Here is a 19,153-nt window from a genome sequence, read left to right as displayed (position 1 = left end):
GGGAGGGAGGGAGGGAGGAAGGGAGGGAGGGAGGGAGGGAGGGAGGGAGGGAGGGAGGAAGATACACAGACAGCAAACGTGACCAATTGGCAGCAGCTGCTAATCCAGGTGACGAGTACACGAGCCTTTCAAGGTACAAATCTTTTTGCTGTTAAATAGGTGTAAAAGTTTCAAAACAAAAGGTGGGATAAACATAAAAACAAAATTAAACTGATTTAAAAATAAATAAGAGGAATAAATAAATAAGAGAAATCAAGGATCGAGTCAGTCCTAAACCCAGCAGTAATGAAAAGGACACCGATTCTGCTCTGGCCTCCAACTTATGACAAACCAAAGGGGAAACGGTCTCCTCCAGGCAAGTTCTGCCCACAGACCTCCATCTGCTGGCTGGACATCTCCGCCGAATGCCCTGAGCTGTGCCTCCCGTTCACCTGGGAGTACAAGCCTAACTCCTCTGCAGCCTCCTGACGGGGGCGCGGGGAGGGCTCCATGGGGGCCAGCGTCCCAGGGTGCTCACCCCTCCCCACACCGGGCTAACACGACAGCCTCGGCCCAGGGCCTCATCGGAAAGGCGCTCCCCACACCCCGCCGCCTCCACCCCCGCCCCCAATATGCAGGCCCTACAATTCCGGATGCAGCCTGTGTAGGGCGGGACGTTCCCCTCCCTCACCTGGCCGTCGATTACACTCACGGGCAAGGGGATTCCTTGTCAGACACATCAGGCGGGCAGCACCCTCTGAGACCGCGAGCAATTAAAAAACCCAACCCCAGCAAAACAAAACACTAGGCCTTCCGGAAAAGACACCTACTGCTTCAAGCCTGTCCCAGCTTATCCGCAGCAAGGAGTTCATTTTGCAGAAGTGTGCAACCACGTCAAAGTCCGCCTTCCCAGCCAGGTTGCCTGCGTGGTGTCTCTTTCCCTCCCGGGACTAACCGCCCTCACCTGTGCGCCACACACTACTTTAAGAGACACTAGCTGGGCCGGACGCTCTGAAAACTGACATCCACCCACGAAATCAGCGCTCTGTGGGTCCAGTGCCGCAGTCAGCTGGGATCCACACTCTGTCACAAGACGGATGCTCTACCATCCGAGGCCCAGGGGGATTCTCAGAGATGGTGCTGAACACCTTGGTGAAGTCCGGAAAAACTACAAGATTGTAACCCGATCACTTGTCCAGAAAGCTTATCAGAATGCACAGCGAGAACCTACACTTAGTAAACCCGCAGTGTCCTTTCTATCCACTGAAAGATAAAAGTTTTGCTCCTTTTTTTAAACATCTTTATTGGAGTGTAATTGCTTTACAATGGTGTGTTGGTATCTGCTTTATAATAAAGTGAATCAGCTAGACATATACATATATCCCCACATCTCCTCCCTCTTGTGTCTCCCTCCCTCCCACCCTAAAATTTTTAATTCTAGAATTTGTCTAGGATTGTCATGAGACGTCAGTTTAGAGTTGCCCTGAATCTACTTTTCTTTCTTTAATACAAACGGGCCATTTGTCCCTCGAGTGTCTTTGTCACCTCTTCTAATTCCACAGAGTTTAACTGCCCAGAAGACGTTAGCTGGGGCTGTAGTTTTGAGAGTCCTGAAAAGCCTTAGCTGGTTCGCATTTTAGTCTTCCTTTCCCTACTCCCTGAACCATGCACACTTCGTTCATCGGAGTATTTACTGCTCTGCAGCCCATAGGACAGTGACCTTCCCAGAGGCTGGTGTTAGATTTGACTGCTGTATCCCCTTCCCACGGAGCACAGGACCCGGGACATAGTAAACCTCATTAACTTCACTGGACAATTTACATGGTATTCCCACAAAAAAAAACAATGCAAATATAAGTATTTTGGGGGCCATCTAGATAGTAAAGCAAATATAACATACATGCAGTATTCTGAAAACAAAACCGGTCCACAGTCTGGCTCTGGGTGAGAGACAGGAACGGCCAGGGCAGGTCCAGCTAGAACCTCATCGGCTTCGTCGACTCGGCTGCCCTGCCCCACACCCCAAGTCTGTCCCTTTCCTCCCAATCCTACCCCAGTTCAAAACCCAAGTGATGGTCAATGTGGCCACCTGTTCTGTTCAGGTGCCCCCTAACTCTGCTCTCACTGACTCATTTTTACTCTAACCTCCCTCCCTGACCCCTGCCCCAGCTCCAGCTTCACCAAACTCACAACCTTCCTCTCTGGCTGAGGTCACCGGGAACAAAAGTCACCATACACCCCGCTTGCCATCCTGCGCTCAGGCTGCACTGCAGCAAACTATTGCAAATACTGGTCTCTTGGCTGCGTTCCCGAATAACCCAGCTAGGCTGCTGCCAAAGTTCCTAGGAGTATGACCCAATGAAATCTGACCGGCTAAAGAGGCTGAAGTCTCAAAGCTTTACGCCAGTTCCCGAGAAGCTAATGTTCAGGCAGAAAGCACAGGTATGCTTTTTTTTTTTTTTAAACATCTTTATTGGAGTAAAATTGCTTTACAATGGTGTGATAGTTTCTGCTTTATAACAAAGTGAATCAGCTATACAGCACAGGTACGTTTTACAGGTGCCGTCCTGACTGGGGTCCCTTCCCTAGCAGTGGCTAAATATTTGTAATACCATCTCGGATAAAAGTCTGGTTCTAAATAGAACATTTCTGCTCAACATGTAATTCGGATCACCAGAATAAGCTTCTCTCAGCTTTATAAACGAATGTAAAGATTTTAAGACACAAAGTAATCAAAATCACAGGATGGTAAATTTTAAAAGGCTTCCACAATTTTCTCCATGCACCTGAATATGCATTCATTCAACAAATACTCTTGAAATCCCTGCCCTGCACTATAGCAATGAACAAGAGAGGCCACTTAGCTTACAGTCCTGTGGAGGAGAAAAACAAACAAAAATAAATTAAAAATTCATTTTGGTAAGTACTATATTAGGGTAAAAGAGTATATGGATGCAAGAGGGAGGAGATATGGGGATATACGTATAGCTGATTCACTTTGTTATAAAGCAGAAACTAGCACACCATTGTAAAGCAATTATACTCCAATAAAGATGTTAAAGAAAAAAGAGTATATGGGACAATGTGGATGAAAATAATCACTTGGGAAGAACCATCCTCTTGAATTTAAAGATATATAGCATTTTGAGGGACAATCTTCTTTATAAATGTTAGCATTGTTCATATTTTTTATTTTTTAATTAAAATTGATGAAACTTTCATCTTAAGTCAAGAAGGAAATATTGATAATTCTTACAAAAGAATTTTAAAAGCCAAAACCGAAAAATAAAGGGAACAAAAACTTAGCAGTATTTCGGTATTCACATAAATAATTTTAGTCTATCTATGAGTCATATTTAAGAATAAAGTGAGGGGAAATCAAAATCTTGCAAAGTAAGCAGAGCTTTTCTAATTTCACAAAATTCAGAACAAATAAATGCCTCCTCCCAGTCAGAAAGTACAAACTCTGAATGCTTCCTACTGGCCTAAGCACCACCATGTTGAAACTACCAGCAAGGACTTGATCGATTTAAACAATTCTCCACATCTTAATAATTTTTATTTCTTTAGCTCCAACACTTATAAACGTCAAGAGGACTTTGTGATCTGTCTTATGGCCCATACCATAAACCTAAAAAATAAAATCCACCTACGCAACACAAAATTTTGGAGCACTTATTACACTCAAGGCAGCGTAGAAGACACAAAAACACAGCCTATATATTCTCAGTGCCCTTTTGATCTATGAGAGGGAAGTAAGACTTTTCCCTGTATTTGTTCATTCTAATATTTACTGAGCACCTACTACACCCAATCATTTAAGCCCTGGAGATAAAAAGAAAACGAAACGTGCTGTCTACCTACACCAAACATTAGGAGTAACTCTCCCAACCCTAACAATTACTCTAGACCAGGGTGAGTAAACTGTGACCCACCTCCTATTTTTGTATGAACCAGGAGCTAAGAATGGTTTTCACTTCTTAAATCAGTTGAAAAGAAATCAAAAGAAAAATGTAATACCACGATCATGTGACCACAATGCTGACCCCTGATCAGAACAACTGTGGCAACCCCTCGGCAGCCAGCGATGGTGAGACAGGTAGGACTGAGCCAAGGAGCCCTGCTCTAAGCAAAAGAGAAAAAGCCCCCTTCTTCTGCTGAGCGTGAACAGGGAGGCAAGCAATCCCAACGGCCGCCGGCTGCCATCCTGAATCCCAGAGGAGCCAGCCTCAGGATGGCAGGCACCTACACTGAGAGGGCGCGTGCCCTGAGGACATTTTGAGCCACTGATCCTACCACATTTGGTATGATCACATCGCATCATTTTAAATGAAATCAATTCCTAAACTCTTTACGGGAGTTTGCATCTGATGTCTGTTCCTAACACAGAGCTGCCCTTACAATCAAGCAAGAATGAAAGAAAACAGATCATCACGGTACAAAAGAAGATGGCTGTTCTGGTCGTGGTGGTATCACCCATATAGAATAAGTGTAGTTAGGAAACGCTTACTACGTGTCACTTTGCAGCCAATCTTCATAAGTATGATATGAGTATTATTATCTCCATTTGAAAGATGGAGAACTATTTAAAGGTGCTTCGAGAGGTTTGTTGACGTACTAAGGGTTAAAACTGAGTGGCGGCGCTAGTACTTGGGTCCAGTTCAGTCTGATAGTTTGTTGTCAATGATTGGGTCACACTTTCATCTGCTGAAGGAACCCATGAATCAATGAGGATGCTAAAACAGTTGACTGCAGAGGGCGCTACAGAAGCTCGTGCTGGGGGAGGGGGAAGTGGGTTGCAAAACCCAGTCTCTGGGGAGACGATGAAGGGAGAGTAAGAAGAACTGATGGAGGAGCTGCATCTTGAAGGACGTACAGGAGCCACATAGGGAAAGAGAAAGCGAGGAGCTGTCACGGAAGAAACAGCAAGTGCCCATGCAGAGACTACAGAGAGCGACTGAATATGGCTTAATTAACATAAATATAAAGAGAGCAAGGCTGGGAACGGCTAGAGAGGGTAGGAGAGGCAAGACCATGAAGTGCCTCCCAGATGGTGCTAAGAAATCTAAACTACACCTTGAGTACCCGGAGGAACTACTCAAGGTTTTCAAATAAGGAAGGGACATGATCTAACTTCCAATTAATGAAGGTGACAATGACAGAAGGGTGAAATAGGACCAGTTATGAGTAATCGAAGCAACAACTACCAGGGATCTAAAACATTCAACTAAAGTAGCTTTGGAGTCAGAACTGGGATCTTGACTCCAGCTCCAACTTTTACGAGCTCCATCATCTTAGGCAAACTGATCTAAGCTTCCATTTCTTCATCTACAAAAAGGGAATTTAGAGGATTACTGTGGGAATTCAGTGCTGACATATAAAGAAGTACACAGTGTCTGACACATAGTTAGCGGTCAGTAACAGGTGCTATGTTTTTCCTCTGTCACTACTGTTATTAAGTGAAGAGTGTGTGGCACGGGATTAGAACCGTGCCCAGCAAAGAATCCTCAGGAAGATTATCCTTCAGGAAGCAGATAAAGAAAAGGAACAAGAAGAGCCCAGTGGATTTGGGATTAGTCTCTGCTGATTCCAGAAAGACCTGAGGGAGAGAAGGCAAGGAGCCATACTACTCATTTGCAGTATCTGGCTGGTTAGAGGAGGGAGAGTACAAGATCTTTGTGTCTTCTGTTTTCTTTTTCATTTAATGAGAAAGACTAAAGAAGGGGGTCCAGGCTGTGGGAGGGCGTGGAGGAGAGTTCTCAGGGAGAAGGTAAGTGACGGTTCAGGTCTCTGAAAAAGTGGTGCCCACTAAGGGTCCTCGAGAGAGACCCAGGACTCCGACCATAGCCTTGGCTTCCCTCTTAGGTGGGTGGGGGCCGAAGGTCCAGGAGAGCTGTGACTGCCAAGATTTTAAATCCTAATTGTGGTGCTGGCTCACCTTCACTCACCCACCACCCCGCTGGGCTTGCTCCTCAGTCTGAAGAAAGAAAAGGAGCTTTATTGAACTACGCACTCAAGACCCACTTCAGTTGCTGAAGTTACTTCAGTTACTTCCATGCCCAAATCAGAGCAATAGCTTGCTGAGATTCTCAACTGGACTGGCCTCTGCAGCCACCATGGGTCCTAGACCATGCCTCCTTATCAGCCTCACATCAGTTGCCCCCCAGTGCCATGCAACTCAAAGGCCAACCCCACCCACCACTGAAGCGATGAGTACTCCTCAGGATGTCCTCTGGTTTCCCTGCACAACGGGAGGAAGCCACATGCCAGAACTGAATGGAAAGTAGTAGGTCCTGAGCTCAGAAAGTTGAAGATTTAAATAGCTGGGGCTGAAAACACTGGTAAACATCAACTAAGAAACCACAGAGAGCCTGCAAGGCACTGTTGAGGGGCCAGGGAGACGGAAGGTCTTGAAGGCACATAATTTATTCCAAATCAGTACTTACTTAAGCTGGTGAGCAGCGCTCTGTCTTACTCAATCTCATTCTATCCTTATTCATCATCTCAAATGTCTCACCGAGCACAAGACCATTCCAACAACTGACTTACTAACACAAATACTGCACTACCTCTAGAAGAAAAAATAAATACAAGTTGCTTATAAGCTTTGCACCTTCACATACATTAATTTCACCTTAAAAATGTCCTACTCTACATAACCTTACAGAGCAAAAGGGTAATTTTGTTTCACACATAAATCTACTAGTACCACAGAGGTCATCAGTAACTGTATCTTAGATCTATGTCAGCCCTCGAGGCCTCCAAGTGTATTTACTGGTTAACAACTAAATAGACGGAGTAGCTAAAACCCATAAAATAATCAAATAAATCTGAAAGTGCCAGAAAATAGAGTGCAGACATAGGTCTACAATTATATTGTCATATGGTTTTTGACAAAGGCACCAAAAGCAATCCAATGACGAAAGCCAAGTCTTTTCAACACATGGTGCCATAACAACAGGATACCATAGGGAAAAAACGAATCCAAAATTGATTTGAGATGGATCATAGACCTAAACACAAAAACTAAAACTACAAAATTTCTAGAAGAAAATATGGGAGGATAGCTTTGTGACCTGGGAATAGGAAAAGCTTATTAGACAAGATACAGAAAACAGAACCATAAAAAAACATTAAAAATACTCGCTCTTCAAAATATTTTATTTAAAAAATGAAAAGGCAAGCTATAGACTGGGAAAAATATTTGCAATATATATACCTGAAAAAAGTTTTATCGAGAATATATAAAAATTCCAGCTCAATAACAAAAGGACAGAAAAGCAATAAAAATGGTCAAAAAAACCTAAACAGAAACTTCACAAAGGAAGCTAACAATGTATATGGCCAATAAGCACAAGAAAAAGTACATGACATCATAGTCATGAGGGAAAGACAATTTTAAACTACAATGAGAAGCCACTGAACACCCACCAGAATGGCTAAAATTAAGAAGACTGACAATCCCAAATGTTGGTAGATACAGTACTAAAATTCCCACACAGTGTTGGTGAGAGTTAAATTAAATTGTATAACCACTCTGGAAACACTTTGGCAGGTTTTTATTTCTATTTTTTTTAATAAAACTAAATATACACCTACCCTGTAACCCACTAATTCCTCTCCTGGGTATTTGCTCAAAAGAAATGAAGAAATATGTCCACCAAAAAAAAGAAAAAATACTTCTCCAATAGTACAATATTCACAGACTTTTCTTCATATTAGGCCAAACTAGGAAAAGGTCAAGTGTCCATCAATAAAAGAATGGATCACACGTTGTGCTATGGTCACACGATGAACTACTTGGCAATGAAAAGGAACAAGGTACTCATACCAGCAACATGGATGAGCCTCAAAAATATGCTGAGTGAAAGAAGGATTACACAAAAAGTACTTACAAAATGAAGTTCTAGAACAGACAATACCAATCTACAGTGAGAAAAGTTAGCACAATGGTTGCCTCTGAGGGCTGAGGTGGTAGCAATGAAGAGGGTTGAGAGAATTTCCTGGAACCATGGAAATATTCTCCATCTTAGGTTGGGTTACACAGATGTATACATTTATAAAGACTCCTCAAATCATACACTAAGATTTGTGCAATTTACTGTATGATAATATTACCTCAGTGGGGGAAGGGGGCAGGGGACCATAACAAATGTTGAGCTCTAATAACAGGCATGCATACATGTTTAGGAATGAGGTATACTGATGTCTACATCTTACTTTGAAATGCATAAAAGAATAGATTAATTGATGAGTATGATATAAAGCAAATATATGAAATGTTAACCACTGTAAAATCTGGATGGGATCATCATACAATTCTTTTAGCTTTGGTGTATATTTTAAATTTTTCCTAATAAAATGTTAGTTTAAAAAAACACAAAGTAATAAAGTACTTAGGTTAAATCTAATAAAAGAGGCATATCACTTTTGGATAAAATTATAACAATTCATTGTAAGACTTAAATAAGTAGGAAGTTACACTATGTTCATGTACAGGAAGACTCTATATAAATGTGTATTTGTCCCAAACTGTTCTATAAATTCAATACAATCCCAGTCAAAATCCTGAAATTTTTTCATGACACTTAACTTGAGCAGATTCTAAAAGGACACAGGCAAGGAAATGTCAAAAACATCCAGGATAATGATGAAAAAGACAGGGATGGACTTGCCCAATTCCACGTGCCAGGAACAAAACAGAGCCACAGGTATCTACACACAAGAGGTGATACAGCAGATTAGCGTAGAAAGAAGACACTTCAATTAATGGTACAGGAAATTTTCATTATCCATTCTTTAAAAATATTGAATCAGGGGCTTCCCTGGTGGCGCAGTGGTCAAGAGTCCGCCTGCCGATGCTAGGGGACATGGGTTCATGCCCCGGTCTGGGAAGATCCCACGTGCTGCGGAGTGGCTGGGCCCGTGAGCCATGGCCGCTGATCCTGCGTGACCGGAGCCTGTGCTCCGCAACGGGAGAGGCCACAACAGTGAGAGGCCCGCGTACCACAAAAAAAGAAAATACCAAGAGTCCTACTTAAATTACGGGTTCACTGCAACAGGTGATTCACATTCTCCAAGCCTGCTTTGTATAATACGTGGTGACCTGCTATCCAACGAAGCCATGAAACCTTCAGAACTGCTTCGCCAATGGAGACCAAGCATCGTGCATTAAAAGACAAGCCTTGGAGTTTTTCAAAAGAAAAAAACGTGAACACGAAGAACAGAAGCAATTATTAACAGCCACTACTTCATGCTCTCAGTGTCTGCACTGAGAGCATCGTTCTTAGTGGCTAACCGCATTGCTAAAGCTAAGAAGCCCTTTACTATTGGTGAAGAGTTGATCCTGCCTGCTGCTAAGGACGGTGTCGTGAACTTTGAGGAAAGGCTGCAGTTCAAAAGGTGGCACGTGTTCCTCTTTCAGCTAGCACCGCAACTAGATGAACTGATGAAAACAGCAAAGGATATTGAGACACAATTGTTCGAGAGGATTAATGAGTCACCGTGGTACGCAATCCAGGCTGACGAGTCTGCTCATGCTGACAAGGCAACAATGCTTGATTTTGTGCGATATATTTTTCAGGAGGTCATGTTATGTGCACTTCTGTTGCCAACCAACACCACAGCTGCAGAACTCTTCAAGTCTTCGAATGATTACGTATCAGGAAAACTGAATTGGTCATTTTGTGTCGGTATACGCACAGACAGTGGCTGCCATGACTGGACGGCTTTCTGGTTTCACTACTCGGGTCAAAGAAGTAGCTTCTGAATGTGAGTCTACGCACTGTGTCATCCATAGAGAAATGTTGGCAGGCCGAAAAATGTCACCTGAACTTAACAACGTTTTGCAGGATGTGATTAAAATTATCAAGCCCATTAAAGTACATGCCCTTAACTGCACGTCTGTTTGCGCAGCTCTGTGAGGGGATGGACACAGAACACACACGTCATCTCTTATACACAGAAGTGAGATGGCTTCTAAAGGCAGATCACTGGCCAGAGTTTCTGAGTCACGAGAGCCGCTCCAGAGATTTCTTTTAGAAAAACAGTCACCACTGGCAGCGCATTTCAGTGCCACAGAATGGGTCGCAAAGCTTGCTTACTTGTGTGACATATTCCACCTGCTCAACGAACTCAATCTGTCACTTCAGGGGAGAATGACAACTGTGTTCAAGTCGGCAGATAAAGTGGCTGCATTCAAAGCCAAACTGGAATTATGGGGGCGATGAGTGAACGTTGGGATTTCTGACATGTTTCAAACATTAGCAGAGATTTTGAAAGAGACTGAGCCGGGGCCTTCTTTCTCCCAGCTGGTGTATCATCCCCTATCTCAGCTTTCAAAGGACTTTAAGCATTACTTCCCAACGACAAAAGACCCCCGAACTGGGAAGGAATGGATCCGCACCCCCTCTGTGAATAAGCCAGGTGAATAGACTTCCGTGCTAGAAGAGGATCAACTGCTTGAGATCACAAATGACGGTGGCCTTAAAGGTATGTTTGAGACAACTTCAAATCTCCATACGTCTGGATTAAAGTCAAGACGGAATATCCTGAGATTACCACATAAGCACTGAAAAGCCTGCTTCCGTTTCCAGTGTCCTATCTTCATGAAGCAGGGTTTTCTGCAGTGACAGAGACCAAAACGAGATCACGGAGTAGACTAGACACAAGCGACACACTTCAGGTGTCACTGTCTCCCATCACCCCAGATGGGACCATCTAGTTGCAGGAAAACAAGCTCAGGGCTCCCACTGACTCTGCATTATGGTGAGTTGCATAATTATTTCATTATATATTACAATGTAATAATGATAGAAATAAAGTGCACAAAGAATGTAATGTGCTTGAATCATCCCGAAACCATCCCCCTGCCCCCGCACCCTGTGTCTGTGGAAAAATTGTCTTCCATGAAACCGGTCCCTGGTGCCAAAAAGGTTGGGGACCGCTGCTCTAGAAAAACACTTAGACATTTATAGGATGGATAGCTCTAAGAGTGTTCAGAGCAGCAGTTTTTGAAAGAAGAAAAATGAAAACAAAGTGGTCTTGGACTCCAAAATGGCTAAAGAAAAAGTAGCACATTCATACAGTGAAGAACTATATATATGAAAACAAAGAGCCAGTTTGGTACAATCTCAAACAGTGTCGAATTAATGGGCCAAGTATGAACCTATTCATAAAACTTTTAACATGTGCTAAACAAGTGTATATGTATGTATGTATATATATGTATATATTTATGTTTCTATACATAGGGATATAGATATACTTCCTAAGCAATTTTCGTATATATGGCATTTAACAGCAGATATATTTTATGCAAATAGATATATAATATATAATATGCAACATAACATTATACAACATATATTACATATTGCAAAGAAATGCATGACAATGATTATCACAAAATATTTAAGAGCGGTTGGAAAGGGATAACACAGGACAGGAGAAACCAAGAATTTGGTAACATTTTACCTCCTCATCTGTATGGTGGATACATGGTAACCACTGCATTGCTCTTTATATCTCTGTAAACGTCTTAATATGTAATATTTCAAATACATACAGTTTTAAAGAGCAGCACATAGAAATATTTGTATTCTGAAAGTTAGAGAGATGGCACGCTACCAAAAAGCAAAAAGCATAAAGCATGAAACAATTTATAAATACTTTATAAAATTCAGTAAGTGACAGCCATCTTATTCAAATTGATTTGATTCAAAGAATGGAAAAGTTAAATGTTAGGTATTCTTTCAATCAACACTCACAACACAGATTTTTATTTTCATGTAAGGGAAAGAAATTAACTTCTAAGTAAAATTTACCTGTGAACCTAAGACCAATCAAAGACTTTCCAGGAGACCCATTCAGGAAAACTGAATTAAAACAGAGTGTGAAAGATAGTGTCAGAAACTGTATATTAGCAATATAATAAACAAGAACCAGAAGTTACAGACAGGAGAGAACAAGACAGCACCGAGTCTGCACTAGGGAATGACAGCAAAGGCTGTGAAACCTATATAAGATATGAGAAATGGCAGCTATACGATACTGGTGATAGAATAAAATTATTTTCTCAAGTCATATTTTCTTACTCAAAATTTAGACTGTTGCTTGCTGGCTTCCATACAGAATGAGTCACAGGGTTAAATCTGTAGGAACACATGCAGGAGAGAAACGCTGGCACCTCTCCAAGTACAGCAATAATGGTTTCCACTCTAACCAGACACCCTCCCGCCCACCACCCCCAGTCCCACCTGTGTTAGAGCACAGAGAGCCTCTATGGCACATGAGAGCAGTCGTGCTACAGCCAGAACGACTAGGCAAGCCACCTGGAACTCGCAGGGGGCCAAAGAACAGCCCCAGTCCTTCAAAAGATCTTATGTAACTATCTTTTCTAAAGATTTATTCACCAAGTAAAAATGCTGGAGAGGGTGTGGAGAAAAGGGAACCCTCTTGCACTGTTGGTGGGAATGTAAATTGACACGGCCACTATGGAGAAGAGTATGGAGGTTCCTTAAAAAACTAAAAATAGAACTCCCATATGACCCAGCAATCCCACTACTGGGCATATACCTGAGAAAACCATAATTCAAAAAGAGTCATGTACCACCATGTTCACTGCAGCTCTATTTACAATAGCCAGGGCATGGAAGCAACCTAAGTGTCCATCGACAGATGAATGGATAAAGATGTGGCACATATATACAATGGAATATTACTCAGCCATAAAAAGAAACGAAATTGAGTTATTTGTAGTGAGGTGGATGGATGAACCTAGAGTCTGTCATACAGAGTGAAGTCAGTCAGAAAGAGAAAAACAAATACCATATGCTAACACATATATATGGAATCTAAAAAAAAAAAAAAATCGGTTCTGAAGAACCTAGGGGCAGGACAGGAATAAAGACGCACACGTAGAGAATGGACTTGAGGATATGGGGAGGGGGCAGGGTAAGCTGGGACGAAGTGCGAGTGGCATGGACATATATACACGACCAAATGTAAAATAGATAGCTAGTGGGAAGCAGCCGCATAGCACAGGGAGATCAGCTGGGTGCTTTGTGACCACCTAGAGGGGTGGGATAGGGAGGGTGGGAGGGAGATGCAAGAGGGAAGAGACATGGGGATATATGTATACACATAGCTGATTCACTGTGTAATACAGCAGAAACTAACACAACATTGTAAAGCAATTATACTCCAATAAAGATGTTAAAAAAAAAAAGATTTATTCACCAAGTAAGCTCAAAATTTCCTTTGAGTCTAACGGGTTATCTACAGCAAATCTGTCCTCAGGTGTCATCAATCTGATGAGAACTAAATTACACTCACTGACTTGCCATTAAAAGATATCCACATCAGCCAGAGGTAAGCAAGACACACCCCTGAAAAACAAATATTAAATGCAGGCCAAATGCCTGAAGCACCCTCATTAAAAAATAATAACGACTGACGAGGAAATACCCCCTTGACTCCCAGCACTATCGGGAGCAAGTGAAATGGCTAAAGCGCTCGCCTCTGGAATAGGTGCCCCTACAGTGGCACACAGAGATGAAGACAGGAAGAAATGAACATCCTAACAGGCACGGACGCTGGGGCAGGAAACACAGGAGCCAGCATGAGCACACTCACGTCTCCTGACAGATGGCTGAGGCTTTCCCCAGAGATCTGGGTAAACTGCAGATGGGTTCTATGTACATACAAGATTTATTAAAGGAAGTGAATTTTAAAATGTTCTGTATCTTAGTACAGAATGAAGTCAAACCACGTGGGAGATGCAGAAGTACCCAAGACACAAACTAAATTGCATATTTTCATGATATTAAAACAGTAGGCACGAGTAGCATCAAAAGACTGAAATATATCTGAGCTCCAGTAACAGAAGATAGCACAGATCTGGGAGGGGTTAGAGGGTAAATCAGCAACTCGAAGGGTGATGTGCAGATGCGATACGTACACCCCCAGAGGTAGACAGAAATGTGTCAAGTGATACTCAGAGCCCAGTATAAACATGACCTCTAGAACATCCACTTCACTTAAACAGATGCTACACAATATAACAGAAAATGATTTCTTTAAATAAATCACAAAAAAGTTTCAAGCATGCAGTAGCCTGCTTCGCTCTACAGCCTTATATATTCTCCAAAGTTTTATACTCACCTTTACCATTAGAGGTACTTTAATGAAAAATCTGAGGAACAGGAAGGCATGTAAAATTTAGGGCTATCACAGCTCTGAATAATTCTTTCCATTGGAGACCAGGATTAGAAATTTTGAGTGACCTGCCACACGATTCTTAAATGGATGCGAATCCAGGTCATCAGACTTTCCCAAACTACACTGCATTGTCTTTCTGGAGAAAATAAGGTTTATTCTACTGGGACCAGAGAACGCAGGGGCTAAACTGCCAATACTAACTAAAAATAGAGTGGAGAGCCCACATGACCCTTTATCCAACTTACCCTGTTGGTAATCTGCTGAAAATCAGAACCTCTCATTTCCTAGTAATCTCTCTGAGACACACGATTTTAGAGCAAAGCTAAAGTATGGAACTCTCCTTTTACTTCTTAAGCCAAAAACAGGTTGTAAAAATTGTGTTCAAGAATTCCCTCAGAACATTTTTTAGCCCTTGGTTTCATACAATCTGGCCAGGTGGTCAAAACGCTGTTCATCTGAACACAAAACAGCACACAGTTCTTACAGTGGAAGAATTACGGCGCTCCTATGTTTTCATTCTAGAATGACTAGTGGAGGATTAGGCAACTGGCCCTAACTGACATTCTCTGGCTAAAGAAGGAATTTCACTAAGGCCTCCTCATTCAAGGGAGCCATCAGCAATGTATCGTATCTGTTAATTACTAAGTAGTCTAAGAAATACTGAAAGTAAAAAGGAAGGAAAAGAATTCTAAGTGACGAACACCCATCAAGTATCTGCAAATGTATAAACGTTACAGTCCATCGATGCACTTAATTCTGGAGACAACAAGCCTAAAGAAATAAGGCTGCTAGCGGCCAACTCTTACTACTAAATCCAAAACCTTTTGTTAGAGATTTTTAGAGAATTAAACAGCAGTGGCTGAGCATTTTTAAAGTAGATGTCCATCAATGGTTTTGAGTATGTACAGGGCTGATTAAACTTTAAAAACTAGTTGGTGTTACATAACCTGAAGCTTCAAATTGAAAGAGGAAGAATTGTTCTACAGTGACACCTACTGGTAAAGCATGATGTAGTAGCACGACACTATTAGACAAAATAAACAGATGTTTCCATTCCTGTAGCAAGTTAGAAGCTACAGGGAAAGACTGATTGATATTCCCAAGGGAAAAGCTAAACAAAAACATTATACATACCAGTGTCTGTAACTACAAAATAAGTCCCAAGGCACATCGTTATCCTTTTTAACCAAGATTTTCAAATCAATAAATCTGAAAGAGGTTTCCCTTGGCCTCAACTGGCCATGCAAGTCAAGATTTTATATGCAAGTTAAAGGTAAAATGTCCAATTTACTCATGTTTGTTTTATATTTTAAAGAATAAAACTGGAAAAGGTAAAACTGAGCTCTGCAAAAAACTAGATATTTAATGTTCTCAATTTAAGTTGAAGAGTTAAACAAAAAACAGACACCTGCTTTAAAAATCCAAGTGTTATGTAAATCCCCAAAGTCACAGTTTCAAAGCACCACTTTTGAAAAAAATGACCACCAAGATAAACAGAAGTCCAGATAATCACATTTTCCCTAAAATGCATGCTTCGAAGGACTGGGTCCTTTTTCCACTGTACTTTCATGCACAGATTTAAGAAATAATAATGTTTAATGTGACCAACGTCATCATCAACTTCAAACTCTCAATGCAAAACATCTCAAAAAACACACTATTTGAGCCCATGTACTTCTTCTCAAACTAAGATTTTCAAATATACTGTTTCACACATAATTTTAGTAAAAGAAAAGTTAATCAGTGGTATGACAAAAAGAACACTTTTTCTTAAATAACTAGGTGTAATATGCCACAGAGAGCCAGAAGGAATCTTAAAAGATAATCTACTTTAAGATTTCCATAAAATCTTATAAAATGAGAGAACCTAAAGTCCAGTACTATAATATAATGATCGAATAAGAGAAAACCTGGGTTTAGTCTTGGATCACCCATTAACTAGTTGGGTTTCCAAGAAGTACATAACCTTTAATGAGCCAGACAATCTTTCTGGGCCTCACCGTAACACCACAGCTAAAATTTCTTCAGCGTCTATGATTTCCCCAGCACATGGGATTGACTTGGGCATCAATGTCTACACATCAGTGACCCAATAAACATAGCAACAAAAGAGAAGTGGCTCGATCTTTCCGGTATACCCTACTATAAGAAACCAATATAAAAAGATTCACACTGCAGTGTAACTGCTCACAACTGAGAGAAGCCTCACCATCTTCAGAGCCTTCAGCCTGGCACACAGTCAGAACTCACCATTTACTCAAAAAAATAGCTGCGGGAAAAGAATGCTCATTATGTAACACGCAACACTCCAATACCAGCTCTCTGTTTGGGGATTTTTCTGGTAATACAGATACTTCTCTCTTTTACATGTTCTCTTTTATACACTATGTCTGTTTCATAACAATTATAGACTCGATGTGTAAAATACTTAAAAGGCTGTAGATCCTCAAATACAGATAGAACTTCCTCTAAAATGCCTGAATATGAAAGCTGGAATATATTCATTTAGGTGCTAACATTTCCTAAATGTATTACCTACCTTTTAAAACTGGTTTAGTTCTTGAACCACTGGAGGTGGGAATATAATACACACTTCCTAATACTAATTCCCACCAACAACAGCCCATATAATGAAGCAACTGCTTCAGATAGTTAACCCACTCTACCCATGACTGCAAAGGACAAAATGGAACAAAGATGTGCTTTCCTTGTAAACAGCTACAGAAAACTTTTGAAAACAATTAACACTAAAGTCTTATCAGCTTTCTCTGCTTGGTGCTTAAGCTGCCCAATGGGCTCTTCTCATTTAGAAACTTTAAAAAGGGTAGCCAGGGCTTCCCTGGTGGCGCAGTGGTTGAGAGTCCGCCTGCCGATGCAGGGGACAGGGGTTCGTGTCCCGGTCCGGGAAGATCCCACGTGCCGCAGAGCGGCTGGGCCCGTGAGCCATGGCCGCTGAGCCTGCGCGTCCAGAGCCTGTGCTCCGCAACGGGAGAGGCCACAACAGTGAGAAGCCCACATACCACAAAATAAATAAAAATAAAAAATAACTGAACTCAAAAAAAAAAAAAAAAGGGTAGCCAGAGCTGCCTGAGACAGTGCATCTACCCGTCTGCCTGTTTAAGTCAACTGACTGGCATTTAAGGGCAAGTGGCAAAGGAACACAAACTTTTACTTATGCCAAAGGTAAATTAACATGCTTGTTTTGAAATTCAAACTGTACTTTTTCTCTACAAACATTAGTTCTCAGACTGTAAATTTATGCAATGATTTTAATTGCACTACCATTTAAATTTATTCATCCACTAATCAAATAATTTATTGAGCAACTATTAAGGGCCAGACGCACTCTTAGGAGCTGGGAATAGGGGTGAACAAGAAGGAGTGGGTGAGACAGGAAGGCAATACACGTGAAAATAAATAATGTCGGATAGTGGTAAGTGCCATTTAAAAAACAGTTCTTTAAAGTATGACTATAGTATTCTGATTTACTTTCTTGATACATATAAATACATTACTTGTAGACCTCAGGAAACAAAGAATCTAAAATCATTTCAAAGAAGAAAGTTTACAGCTCACATTCAATACACATGTGTACTGCAGTTTCAATATCCTAAATATGAGTCAAAGGACGTATAAAAGAAACCGAGAACCACTGAAATATGAGATGAAACAGATTTAAAACATCTGTTCTCCCTCTTTCCTGGATAAGCACATGGAAGAGAAAGGTGAATATCCAATAGATTCTTTTAAAAGACAAAGGGAAAAAACAGAGAAGCTCGCCCAGTATTCGCACCATAAGAAAGCTACATAAAAGCAAAAGTATCTAAGATAATCTTCGAGAACATTCAGATCACTCCCACACACTCACCCCTGCAGCCCTCACAGAATATTCGCCTTTGAGTTGCTCTTAAAAGCTGCTGGTTTGGCAGGAACTTATTTTCTCTGACTTTGGCTCATTTCCAAACTCCCCAAAATATGCACGGCAAAGGTAAATTGTTTCTCTTACTCCCATCACCAATTACACGGCAAGCCAAGAAAGAGTAGATCAATACGATCTCCATCTCGGCTGCGCACTGCAGGTGAAGGATCGGCCGGGAAGGGGCTCCCCGGCGTGACCAACCCGAGGCCGCGGACCCCGCTCGGCCCGGCCCCTCCAGCCCGCCCGCCAGGCCCACCGAGCGCGGCCTCCGCCCCGCGGCCAAAGGAGGAACGACGCGGAGGATGGAGGAGGCGCTCCGCGACATCTGGTGCGGTGGACCCGCAGCGCCCGCCGCCCGGGCCCCATCCCCAGGGCCGGCCCCGGACCCCGGCCCCGAAGCGCCTCTGACCTTTCCGGGCCCCGGGGCTGCTGCTGCCGCCGCCGCTGGTGCAGCTGCTCGGGCTGCTGGAACTGCTGCTGCTGTTGCTGTTGCCGCCGCCGCCCTTGGCATTCTTGCGCGGGGCCATGGCGCGCACCGCTGGAGCAGGCGAGGGGTGGGGGGTCTCCCTCAGGGCGTGGGGGACGCGGGCGGCGTGGGGCACGCTGACTGCGGCGGGCGCTGCAGCGGGTGCGGGCTGCGGCTCCGGCAGCCGCGCGGGTGTCTCGGCACCGCCCGCAGCGCCTCTGAGGACTTTGGCCCGCGTGCCTCCTGCGCGCGCCCGACCCTCGCGTGTGCCGAGCCGGTGACTGCCCTCCCGACGCGAGAGCGCGCCGCTCTCCCGCCCGAGGCCGCGCCCCTTCTCGCCTGAGCCACGCCCCCTCCCCGCCCGCGGAAAGCTGAGTGACGGGACATGAAGCCAATCACAAGGGTTCCTATGAGGGGGACGGAACCCGGCCGCGCTCCCCCACCCCCTACAGATTTAGGGCTGTTCTGGCACGACGCAACCGCCTGCGAGCGCGAGCTGCTTTCGACTTTCCTGTCTGTCCCGGTCCTTTGGAACGTGGCAGACGTGGAAGGCGAGAGGGCTCTCGCGA

The 19,153-nt window shown here is 42.9% G+C and overlaps 1 protein-coding gene across 7 annotated transcripts in view; it reads right to left on the bottom strand.

Moving 5' to 3' along the window:
- Nucleotides 1–18,913, bottom strand: part of ASPH (aspartate beta-hydroxylase) — a 252,441-nt gene extending 233,528 nt beyond the window's left edge. For all 7 annotated transcript variants that reach the window (XM_029223168.1, XM_029223169.1, XM_029223167.1 and 4 more), the window contains exon 1: nt 18,528–18,913. In XM_029223168.1, the coding sequence (XP_029079001.1) occupies nt 18,528–18,645 (118 nt within the window). In that variant the 5' untranslated portion in view covers nt 18,646–18,913. The remainder of the gene's footprint in view (nt 1–18,527) is intronic.
- Nucleotides 18,914–19,153: the final 240 nt, after the last annotated feature.

This window comes from Monodon monoceros, unplaced genomic scaffold (assembly GCF_005190385.1).
Source record: "Monodon monoceros isolate NGI ecotype Baffin Bay Population unplaced genomic scaffold, NGI_Narwhal_1 Super_Scaffold_14, whole genome shotgun sequence".
In the NCBI taxonomy this organism is placed as follows: Eukaryota; Metazoa; Chordata; class Mammalia; order Artiodactyla; family Monodontidae; genus Monodon; species Monodon monoceros.
The sequence above is the reverse complement of the archived record's forward strand: the minus strand, read 5'-3'. Positions and strand labels throughout refer to the sequence as shown.